General features: G+C 49.0%; 1 protein-coding gene across 7 annotated transcripts in view; it reads right to left on the bottom strand.

Moving 5' to 3' along the window:
• Positions 1-10,688, bottom strand: part of CUX1 (cut like homeobox 1) — a 264,153-nt gene extending 253,465 nt beyond the window's left edge. For 3 of the 7 annotated variants that reach the window (XM_065853071.2, XM_071816982.1, XM_071816983.1), the window contains exon 1: positions 10,533-10,688. In XM_065853071.2, the coding sequence (XP_065709143.1) occupies positions 10,533-10,595 (63 nt within the window). In that variant the 5' untranslated portion in view covers positions 10,596-10,688. The remainder of the gene's footprint in view (positions 1-10,532) is intronic. The other 4 variants (XM_071816984.1, XM_071816985.1, XM_065853072.2 and 1 more) reach the window with 2 other exon arrangements.
• Positions 10,689-12,229: the final 1,541 nt, after the last annotated feature.

The following is a 12,229-nucleotide window of genomic DNA, read 5'->3' as shown; positions in this document are numbered from 1 at the left end:
CTGATCACAGCACAGTGTGTGTGTTCTTTTAATCGTTTGTGCTGTATTTAACACACCACCTCAAGAAAACAACAAACACCACACAGTTGTAGGTTCACAAGTGGATGGCACGGAGTACAGCAAAGGGCTCAGAAAGACAGAAATGAGGATCACAGAAGTTGCACCAAAAAAGCAGCTTTACAACACAACTTTCCAGCCCTGGGACTGACCCAGGCTCTGCCTGCGTATAAAAAGCCTGAAAATAGCTCCTCCTCGCGAGCATGGAGTCGGCAAGCAGCGTCTTACACACCAAACCGACAGCATGGCTCCGTAAGGCGATTCAATTTGATTCCAGACCTGATCTAAAACAGGGAAATAATCCCCCGTCCTGCAGGGGTTAAGGACCATCAGTAACACAGATGTACCCGCAGTCTGGTAGGATCAAGACCCGCTCTAGTAAAGCCCTACACAAGATGAATCCTCCCTCCGCTCCGTACCGTCTCCTTCACCACGCACCTACCGCTTCTTGCAACCCGGGTTTACCCCCACGATCGCTTCAGAAAGGAACGGAAAAAGACATCCCGAGTTCAAGCAGTAATTATGAGCACAAAGTACGTCAGGCTGAGACAACGGGCAGGGTTTGCAAACAGCAGCGCACAGATGAGCTGAATACACGATATTAGCAAGCTGCCCTTTTCCAACATCTGAAGAATTTCGATAGCAAGGCTCCATGCCAAAGAAAACGTTCAGAAACCTATAAGCAGAAAATTAGAGCCCCTGAAAGAGACAGGACAGAGCTGGAAGGGAAAAGCAACCAGCGTATTCACAACTTTTATCCTTCAGTTTTTAAATCTATCAAGCACTTCTCGCACTCACATAAAAGAAACTAAGGTTACAATTGTGTAAGCAACTCTGTACAGAGGTCTCTCCACAGAAAATCAATTGCGAGACTACTGGCTCCTTGTTTTTAAATGATTAATATTATCCCATCTCCACAAATAACATTAGAAAAGCAACTGTGCTCACAGCACATACACCAAATCGAAGTTGAGTACTATCAATATTAACACTTAAAAGTTGCAACATAAAAATAGAGATGTAGTTTGCTGACAAAATTAACATTAACATATTTTGGATCACAGACAAGAAGGTACATTTTATTTACGCCTGAAAATGAAGCACGCATCTTTAAGTGATAACATGATACAAATTTACTTTGACATGCATATGCAATAAAGTGTGTAAATACCTAATAAAAATAAAAGGAAAAATAATTACAGACAAAACACAAGTATAAATTTTATTGAGCCATTCTGACAGCATTTGTATTCCACGTCAATGCAACAACAAGAACAACAATTAGGCTGATTAAAAACCTGAGATAAAGGACGAGCCTGAGAATTCACCAGACACAGAGGGGGCTGGCAGGGGAGATCCATCTCTACTCACAACTCCTCCAGGAGCCAGGTCAGAAAAGGCAGCTCCTTCCCGGCCCAGCTCGGCCAGACTGCAACAGCGCATGTGTTCAAAATTAAGCACACGCGATCACACTTATTGGGTCAGGGCCTTTGTGTTGTGCTACACAGGGATAAAGCTCATTCACCTTTGCCAAGTTCACGGCACGGGGCCCAGCACCTCTCCAGCCCCGTGGCCGGTCAGGAAGAAAACGCCTGCGAAATGAGCCGGCGATCGATATTCCTCATGGCACATCTACATCATAACCTCTAACCCCGCTGACAGCCTTAGCACGCTATCGACTACAAAACCTGAACAATTTGGGTAAAAGATGAAAGGTGCCGTAGGAAAAAGTTTCAAGCTACCCCATCATAGGCCTTTGGTGAATAAAGAATTTCATCCTTTAGATACGAGCATGACCCCTTACATTGAAGCTGCTCTGAACACGTCCCTCTCCTTCACCACCCAGGGGCTCGCATGCTGCATTTACAGACCCTACAGCCCCCCGCGCAGGTTGGAGATCCTCTATCAAACAGGGACCTGCTTCAAACCGACGGCTGCGGCTGGTTGAGGACTGCAATTTCCAATGATGCAACCACAAACTGTTGAGTTCTAAATTCAACATTCATGTCACTGGGCGCCTATAATGTAAATTTTAAGCAGCCTTCAATGTACAGAGAAGTCCGAAGGGAAACTTGATAAACTGCACGTCTTGCCTTCAAACAGTATACCAAAGAACATGGAGGTATGCTGTAAAGTAAGAGTGTGTGTATGTATGAATAACCTCAGATTATAACTCTATAACCATTTTCAGGAAACATTTTCTCTCAGTGATTTGGCACCGATCATCAAGAATATTTTCAGGACACCCAGTTACTCAATTCTTTTTTCACATTCATTTCTATAGACATTGCTACCAGCAACAAGCCTGAAAAGCACCTACAAATCAACAGCGGTATAACCTCTGTTCAACCCACTGAATAAAAAGCTAACAAAGGTGCAGGAAAAGTAACAACTAAGTCTTATCCATCCACAACACAGAACTAGGCAGTAGCAAAAAGGGACCCTAAGTGCTAACTCACGATCTCCTATCTCCGAGTGCTCCCAAAGAGGGGTCAGGGGCACTATCAGTGTTTCCCAGGTGGAGAAGGGAGCTGGCAGAGGCTGAGCAGACCCACGAACAGCCGAGAACACACACACACAAACTGCCAACAGCAAGACCCAAACCCCCACCTCGGTTCGGAGTCGCTACTACTGAGTAACTATCGCCCAAACAGAATCCAAACCAATTAAAGGCTTTGTATGTTAGTACCAGTCCCCATAAGCATTGCTGCCCAAAGCCTTCAGCGTACAGATCTGTGATGGGTTGATGCATCCCAGCTGGAGCTTACCATTCTGCTTAGAGAAATCTGTTGTTTTCCTGAAAATAATGGATCAGCAACACCATGCAACCTCAAATACCCAGCAGAGGTACCAGAGAGGAGGAGGAGTAAGGTTTAATCCATTAAACTTGTATGCATCTGCAGCAATACCTTTTAGCTTTGCAGTTTAGCTTTCATAGGAATAAGCCATGCAAAACATATGACCTTTTTGCATCCAAGATATATCCAGTCTGAGCCTTCATTAAAAAAAAAAGCTATTAAATTGAACTTCTTTCTTAAAAAGAAAATCACAACAAGAATGCTTCTACTATTCATAATAACTTAAAATACCATCCAAGTGGTTAGAAAGCTATGTAAGCCTAACAGAATAATAAGCGCTGTTTGTCACAGGGCAACATTAAAAATGTGTCAGTGTAAGGCGGTGTCACACCATGGCCCTGGCATCTCACCTGCAAATCTCCCCAGGATGCTTCCACAAGATCACCTGCTGGTAAACCCCAGCCTATCCTTTTATACGACCAGCAAGCGCAGGTGAGCTGGGTCTGATTGCAACCCTGCAGCCAGGGATCTGCTGGGAGACCCTCCATAGTCCCCAGCTGTACCACCGAATATTTATATAAATTCTAAAATAAACTCTCTTCCCAATTGCACCGCAATAAGAGTTCCGTTTCCAAGTCCTGGGCTTAAGTTCACTCCTTAACTCCTTCCTTTCTTCTCCACTTCCCTCTATCCCATCCAGTCCTTTAAACAGCATCATTTCCTCCCCTCCACGTGTTTTTATTTTTACTTCCCTGCTGCATTTCTGTTCTGGGCTTGTCACGTGTGAGCCACAGACCAAAGCCAGCATTGCTCAGCAAGGAGAGATCTCTGCAGCATCAGCATCGAGCTGGTCTCACCTGCACACCCCAGGGCTCTCCTGACCATCAGCTGAACACTATGGAATTAGGGGTCTGCCTCCACTCCAAAATTAGTTCAGCCATTTACCAATACTTTGGCCTAAAATGTCATATCCTCCACAGAAACCTTGCATTGGCACTTCCAGATGCTGTTATATCCAGGCTCACTTATTCTGTAAGGTACATTTCCACACAAAGATGGGAACAAGAAGATCTGCTCAGCTCTGATGTGTGAACCCCTCTGAAAAAGCCTGAGACAGCCATGGCCTACACACCCTTACATGCCTTAAGAAGCTCACAGCCAGAAACACAAAGATAGGGAGGAATTTAAAGCATATAAACACAGCAGCTAAAACAATTTTGTGCATCTGCTTTGGAGCTTTTCGAAGAATGGGCAATCCTTACCTCTGTGTTCCCAGAGAAGATCGCTGTGAGCCCCTGAACCCGGCCAGGGCCTCCCCCCGCACCCCGTGAAACACGGCACAACTCAGCCCTCGCAGAAACTTCCTTATCGCCCCAACTGCCGGCAAAGGCATTAAATTACTGCAAGGTGAGGGAGCGAGCGGATTGCCAGCCAGGCAAAGAGCTGCGAGACAACATCAGCCTGAAAGGCTCCGACTTCAAACCCCCGTCTGCTGCAACATCCGGGCAGAGTCGCTGGGCCACCTCGCAGCTTTATCCCCTTCGTACCAAGAAATAATGTTTATTCACGCCAAATTCTTTACTCTGCTAAGACACAGAAGTGACCAAGCCAGAGCACAGTAAGAGCTGTTGTACCCTGCTGTAGCCAGAGCACGGTCAGGGGACCGCGGTGGATCTAGCGTGAATTCCTCCCTGCCTACTCTTTCCCAGAAATCAAGTGCTGTTGAACAGGGCAGACCGCTGGGACATCCCACGAGTGCACACTCGGTGTTTAAACTCCTATAAAAACTTACCGCTGCTAATGCTCAGTTATCTCTCTGGATTTCCATGCTCTTCGCAACCCAAGCAACGTAATATACTCTATTTTCTTCAATATAGCTAACAATAAAAGCAGAAATTACTAACTTATTTGCCTTGTCAAATCAGAGACAACAAGAACAAGCTGAGAACGTGTTATGTCACAAAATGAGTACAACTTACCTTATCTTTATGAATTTAAGGACATTAATTATTCTGATCCTCAGCTCTAAGTTTCTCTCAACCTCCCTGGTAAATCCAACACCACACCTACAATCCCGTGTGTGGGCAATCGTGTACAAACCTCGACACCCCAGACTCCTTGTCTTCTGTTAACCACCCCGATTCAGCTCTCCCCCTCCTGGTTTCACACCTTCCTCCCTCATGCAATGCTGGAACATTATCACTGTCTTCTCAATCCAGAAGACAAAGTCTTTTCAACACCTTGCCCATAAAGTACATGGGAAACAAGATAGCACAAAGATAAGCAAAGAAGAAAATGTAAAGAACACATGCAAGAGAAACCTGAATATACAAGATGGGAACTTATTACCCAGTCTACATATAAATGGACCACAAGTCAATGAACACCGACTCCTTGGCATCTTAGAAAATACTAAGCATCCATCCATGTTATCTGTTCTCTATCCAATAAATAAACTGCCACTATTTTCAGCCACAGAGTGATCAAACTGAAACTTTGGACTGTGCATTTTTTTCTACATGTACTTTTTGCATTACAAATCAGCTTGCAAATAAAAGAATAATTGTTCATTGGAATTTCAGAGTGTATCTGATTTCTCCCATAGTAAATGTTTCACCCAGTACTTATTTGGTATTGTTATACACAGCCAAGTGGTGCAATCTTTTTTCAAAAAAAAAATCCCAACCTTTACCATATTCCAAATCCTCAGTACTGCATTTCTCAATACATTATCCAACTAACCACAAACTTGGCATAAGAGTAGAGTGATTGAAACACACGCTCATTCCGCCACGTTTCCAATGGGCATTAATTCATTTGGGGAACAGCAAAGAGGGCTAGAAAAGCTTTCAGAAATTTCTTCCCAAGGAATAGGATTCAAGGAATCCTGTCAAATCCAAATTCTCAAGCCAAAATTACACCAAGGGCCTTTCTTCTACTATGTTGTGTGTGTTAGATGTCCAGGGACACTATCCTGACCACCACAAAAAGCCAAAGCCTTCCTGCAGCAGGGAAGCACCAACAGCTATCAGAGCATCCCGGCAGCACTGCTTGGCTTTTAGAATAATCCCTCTATTCCATCTTCTTGAAAATGTACCAAAGCTGCTTTCACTACACACCTCTGATCAGGTGGAAATGGGCAGAAACATATTTACAGTAGCTAAAGACTCTTTTCTCCATCCACATTTAACTACCTTCAGAAGTAGGAAAGCACTGTCTGCTTTTAGGACAGAAACTACAAGTTCTACAGTGCCCTGCACAGATAAACAAAATTAAACACTCAGATGCGATTGCTAATTCCACTTCTGATGAAGCATGTTAACTCCTTCACTTAAAGCAAATCAGCTTGTGCTCTGGTGCAATCAGATCCAACCAAGAGATGCCAAGAACTCCACCTGTTTCTAATTAAATAATAGAAGTGCTTCAGTATTTAAGAGCTACTCATTACTACTTAGTTTTTCCAGATTTTGCTACAAATTTTATAATGTTGTAAGATCAGTGGTTTATGTTAAACAATTAGTCACAGCATGCATAGAACTAATACCCCATCCTTATTTTAATCATATATGATGCAATATCAGGATGAGATTTTAAAAACCAGAAACACACGAGCAAGACTCGGCTTTAGACTTCCATTCCCCAGCTCGCTAGTAACAAGTCATGCCATTCTGCTCAAAAGCAATAAGAAACTGTACTTTTCACCAGCGTAGGTGCCTGTCCTAAAAAGCTATGATGACATTTTGAGATTTGTGTTTATGGTCAAAATACTTCAACACATAGTTTGTCTGGTTTTCAAGTGGTATCAGCTTCTTCCATTCATCCTGTAGATCCAACTTAGATTCGAGATCCAAGCCAGACTTACTCATGCGACACGGCTGGTCACAGAGATACAGCAGGACCAACTGTCTCCTCTGATACAGATGTACACACACACATTCAGAAATATTAAGCAAAACCTTAAAGAGGACGGCATGCCGTACCCACGGGAACACAACGCTCCTTTTCCTGTTCTCCAGGACAGGGTTGTTTTTATGGTGAAGGTGATGCTGACATCAAGAACTACAAACTAGAAACAGGACCCTGCCAACAGCAGGTAACCTTCACGCTGCTGTACGTCAGCCTGATTCGGATCACAAAACTGCTTCCAAACAGGAGATGCAGTTTTAACTCGAGGGCAACAGCATTTCTCCAGTGATTTGATTTGCATTTATTGCCACAGTGGTCACCATTTGCAAGGATCTGTGTTCTCTACACACTGCAATTCCCTTGCCATCAGTTATCAAATGCGAGTCCATGTTCAACCACACGGCAAACCGATGCAGAAACGCCACGCTGATTCCACCGTTTCTTTAGGAAATAAAACTAACCTTTACTAGAGCAAAGGGTTAAGCGTTCAGCTGTGTGATGCCCTTCAGGTACAGTCTCAAGTCAAGAGCCACGTTTGATACCTGTAGGAAACTGCCATTTTTGCATCTCGTATTCCATTTGTGAACAGACCTTTCTGTTCTTTAATCCAAGCTCTGAATTATTTAATCCTGCCTCCAACCCTTGAAATCTCTCCTCCTATAAACAAGAGGTTACTTAGTGAAAGGAAATAAATAATTAAAAGAAGCAGACCCTAAAGAGTTCCTGGATCTGTTTTTAATTAATATTGACACAGTCTTGAGGAACCTGCTGCTCAGTATGACAAGGCGGGTCGAAGCCCATCAACAGTTAACATCTTCTTGTGGGAGCAGAGGAAGTAGCGAGCGGACAGGGCGCGCGTTGCTGCCGCCGCCACACGGGACCGCGCGGCCCCAGTGCCTCGCGACTTTCTTGTGCAGGAAAACAAGGGGTTCAGAGTCATCGAGATGCAGAACCGCAAGGGCTGGAGTTTACAGGGCACAGGTGGAGCTGCGCTAAGCATAAATCCTTCGGGTTTTAGTCCTGGAGTAACGGAAGCATTGTTATTTTCTGTAATACGTTAGTACAGATGAATGGCAGGGGAGGGAGGAAGCCATGGACAGATCTGTAAGACTGAACTTCATACTCAGTAACCATAGTTTTTATAGCGTATTGCTTCATCTGTAAGTGGGAGTAAATATTACACTACCTCTTCACGCAGATGGGTGGATTAAAAAAAAATACAAAGCTAATTTGAAACAAATTAACTGTTCTGCATATGGATGCAGGTAGTCTCTACCTCTCCGGTCACTCCAGGACTCTGCACAGACCGCGCACAACATTAATAAACTTTGCACCGCAGAGAGATCGCTGGGCGAAGCTGCCAAGAGGGGAACAGCCTCAGCCTGCAACGCGTACTAACGATCACAAGCCCTCAAAACCAGGTAATGAATATTGTGCAAACAACTTTAAGCTAGCGCTACCAGAGTGCCTCAAAGGAGAACCTACAAGCTGTTCAAGTCAGACTGTCACACTTAGTCTGCAAAAACGAGATTAAGGTTTGCACAGTGATACTCCACAACAGGTTTTGCAGTATGCACAGAAATTAAATTATTATAAAAGTGAGCTATTTTTTTACTAAAAACAGAATAGAACAATCTATCAAAACGCCATTTGGCTGCGTTCATTACATTTTAGAATTTAATTTACATGATAGATACTTTAGCGTAATATGTTTTAATCAATAAGCATTTCTGAAGGCTTTATTTTTATAGGAAATATTTAGACTTCTTCACTGTCAAATGTAACACCACACCAGTGGCGTTCACCAGTACTAAGCAAGTACAACCACACATACACAGAGGCAAAAGCAAAACTCCACAATTAAAGATGACAGACCTTGTTTAACTACATCTTAATTTAATCCATTTTATTTTATACAATTCTACATCTGGATCTCATTTTCCGTATTCCTGTAGGTATTCTGGGTCACTATTAAGAACCCTTTCAAGTTACCAAAGTTCAGCCAAGTCTACCTTAATCCAAAGCCTTTAAAAGAACAATAAAAAACGGGAGGGGGGGGGGGCGAAGAAAGAAAAGCCTAAACCAAAACGCTACTTTACCCCACCTTCTAATGCACCTGAAAGTCAGAAGGGACCAGCCTCCTACTACAGATCCTATGCAGCACTTCCCGTTTCGGGGGTTGCTGGGGTGTTTTTTTCGGCATCGCTCCCGCCAGCTCAGCCCCTCCAAGCCCCGCCGAGGGGAGGGCGGCGGGTCCTGCCGGCTCCGGCTCCGGGTCCCGCTCCCCCCGGCCCCCCTCACCTCCGGCGGGGCTGCGGCTCTGCCCAGCATCAACGCACCATGTTCCGGCTGCCGCGGGGCTCCGGCACCGCAGAGCCCTCCTCGGAGGGGACCAGGGTGGGCAGCCGGCGGCTTTGGAGCCAATTTATTTAAACGGGAGGCAGCGGAGGGTTCGGAGAGGCAGGGCAGCGCTTTCCTGCACCAATCAACTGGGAGAAACACGCATGTTGCAATCCCATTCAGCGGCGGGAGCAGCACCAGTTCAGCGTTTGACAACCTCTCTTCTCCCCCACCCCCCCCCCCACCTCAACCCGCCTTGGCCTTATCTATACCCCAGCAATTACATTAAACAGTGGATCTGCAATTTCCTCAGGGCACGCACCCAAAGGGTGAAGGGAAGCTGGTTTGCGAGGACTTTCCCTCGGAGGAAACAAGACTTGTAGGCTGTTATGAGCCAGCACAGTAAAGCATCAATATTCCCCTCATCTGTCAGATCCTGGACAGCAGGAGAGGCTGGAGAGCCGGTGAATTATGTAAGCGTGCCCTCCCGCCGCCGGGCGGGACTCCCCCGCGCCCCGCCGGCCCCGCACCGGCCCCCGCGGCAGCCACCCCGGCCGGCGCTGCCCCCGCACCCCCCGCACACACGTTCCCCCCGGGCCGGGCGAGGCCGGGCGCTCGCCCCCTTCCCGCCCCGCGGGACCCCGCCGCCGCTCCATCCCTCGCCGACGGCAGCTCCCTCTCCGCCCCCCGGCGCGGTGCCAGCGCGGCCGCGGCGCTCGCATGGCGACGGGAGCGCGCCGGGCCGGAGCCCCCTGCCCGGCGGCGGCGGAGAGGCGGGGGGCCGGCACCCCGCGGCGAGGCGAGGCGGCGGCGGCCGGGCAGCGGCGGGGAAGCGTCCGCCTGGCCGGCACCACAGCGCCCCCAGCCCCCGCCGCTCCGCGCCTGCACGCCGAGCCCGGCCGGCTCCCTGCGCCCCCACACAAAGTCCCAGCACTCGGTAAACTTTCCCCGGCTCCCGGGGAGAAAAAGCGGCGGGGAAGCGGCGGCAGGAAAGGGGAAGGCAACGGGGGAGGGAGGCGGGCGGGCGGCAGAGAGCTGCGGCCGCCGGGCAGCCCCGCCGCCGCCCTGGCCGCTCCGCACGGCCCCGGCCGGCGGGGGGGAACGGGAAGCGGGGAAGAGAGCAGCCCGGGACGGAGCGGGCGAAGCGGCGACGGCCCCGGCAGCGCCGGCTCCGGCGCCATCTTGGGCTGATCGATGAATTGAACAAAGAGGATCAATTTCCGATGGGGCCGGTGATCAATGGCGGGGGGGGGCGGGCGGAGGGAGCGGAGCGCCGCGGCCGGGCGGAGCGGGGGGTTCCCTTTAGGCGGCGCGGGCCGGCAGCGGGAGGAGGAGGGGGAGGCCGGGCCCGAGGGAAGGCGGAGAAGGGAAGGAGCGGGGGGGGGGTCCGGCGGCGCGGCCCGGCCGGTGCGGCGAGCGGGAGAGCCTGACCTGCAGCTGCTGTAAATCAAAGCGCTTCCAATATTGAAACATCGATCCCACATTGGCCGCCATCTTGAGACATATTGAGACAGAGTGAGCGGCTGATAGAGAGAGAGGGGCTGGAGTTCAGGAGCCGGGAGGGAGGGGGAGGGAGGGAGGGAGGGAGCCGGGAGGGGGGAGGAGGGGCGGGGGGGCAAGGGGGAGGGAGGCGGGCAGGGAGCGCCCAAATCCCGGCCTGGAGCCCGCGCCCGCCCGGAACACGGACTCAGCCCGTGCGCTCGCGGGGGGGGCGGGGAGGGGGCGCTGCGCCCGCGCGCTCACAGGGCGGGCGCGCCCCCCACAACCCCTCAATATACACACACGTACATACACAATCCCCCCCCCACATACACACACAAGCCCCCCTACATACACACACATACACCCCGGGGGCGACACGGCGGACGCGGGGACATGGAGGGGGCAGCGGGGCGGTGCGGGGTACGGCGCTGCGGGAGCGAGGGCTCTCCGGGGCAATGCGGGGTGCGGCGGGTGGGGGGGGGCTCTGCGGGGCAATGCGGGGTGCACCCCGCATTGCCCCGCAGAGCCCCCCCCCACCCGCCGCGCCCCGCATTGACCCCCCCCCCCTGCACCCCGCATTACCCCCCCCGCACAGCCAGCGGGTGCGGGGGTTAATGGCAGAGAAAGCGTCGTGCGCGGCAAATGGTTCCCCGACAAGCAGGGGAGGTTGATGCCCTGTCGGGGAGCCTGCGGTCTAAAATTAGATAAGTGGAGAGAGTTTAGGGGAAACAACAATGAAAAAAAAAGTCCATTCGAGGCAGCCTGATTCACTGTGTCCGGGGCGGTACGAATTCGGCTTTAAAAGGGATTTATTTAAATGTAGACGGGCACTTACTCATCGGGTTGGTGCCGCTGACCGCTGCCTTGGAGGGGACAACTCGGGTGAGGGCTGGAAAATCAGATCCCAGCCCCGTGCAGGATATCCATAGAAACGGAGATTAAAAGGATGAAATAACTTATTTTGTTCTAAACAATAATGTTACTATAAATATGAACATTTTCCTTGTTCTCTTCCTGAAAAGCACAGAACCTTTTACCAGGCTCATCTCTTAACAAAACAAACCAGTGTACACAAACAGTCCGCAAATGTGTTCCCCCCCAAGAAACCATTAGAAACCATTCCTCGTTTCCTTACTGGGAAATGGGCAAAAACACGATCTGTACCTGTCCCCTTCTAAACCAATAAGCTGCACAGTATTTTTCCAGATACAGCTACTTTCACTGTTTTGCACTTCATCTGTAAAAGGAAAATATATCTTCCTCTGGGTAAGTGAGCGATTGTAGATTTTTTCTCAAATTGTATTTGATCATCAAGTGAATTTAGTGCTCACTCAAGTCAGTGGGCTGACTACTTGAAAATGGCTCTATCTTTTGAGAGGTTACAGCAGAGACAGCGGCAGAGCAATTGCTACAGATTATTTCCCAATCCGCTGCCGTCCTCGTTTGGAGGAGCACCATTATTTCAGCCTCCATTTCCACTTTTTGCTGAGGCTGCTGCTTACAAAGATACTAATTGCGATGGCGGGTTTTATGTTAATGGATTCCACGTAATGATCAGCTCGACAACTATAGACCTTCAAATTGTTAGTTGGCTGTACTGGGAATACAACTAATGGCATTTGGTGATGAGAATGTCGGGCCTCCAT

The sequence above is a fragment of the Patagioenas fasciata genome, chromosome 19 (assembly GCF_037038585.1).
Source record: "Patagioenas fasciata isolate bPatFas1 chromosome 19, bPatFas1.hap1, whole genome shotgun sequence".
Taxonomy (NCBI): Eukaryota; Metazoa; Chordata; class Aves; order Columbiformes; family Columbidae; genus Patagioenas; species Patagioenas fasciata.
This window is presented reverse-complemented; position numbering and strand designations above follow the sequence as displayed.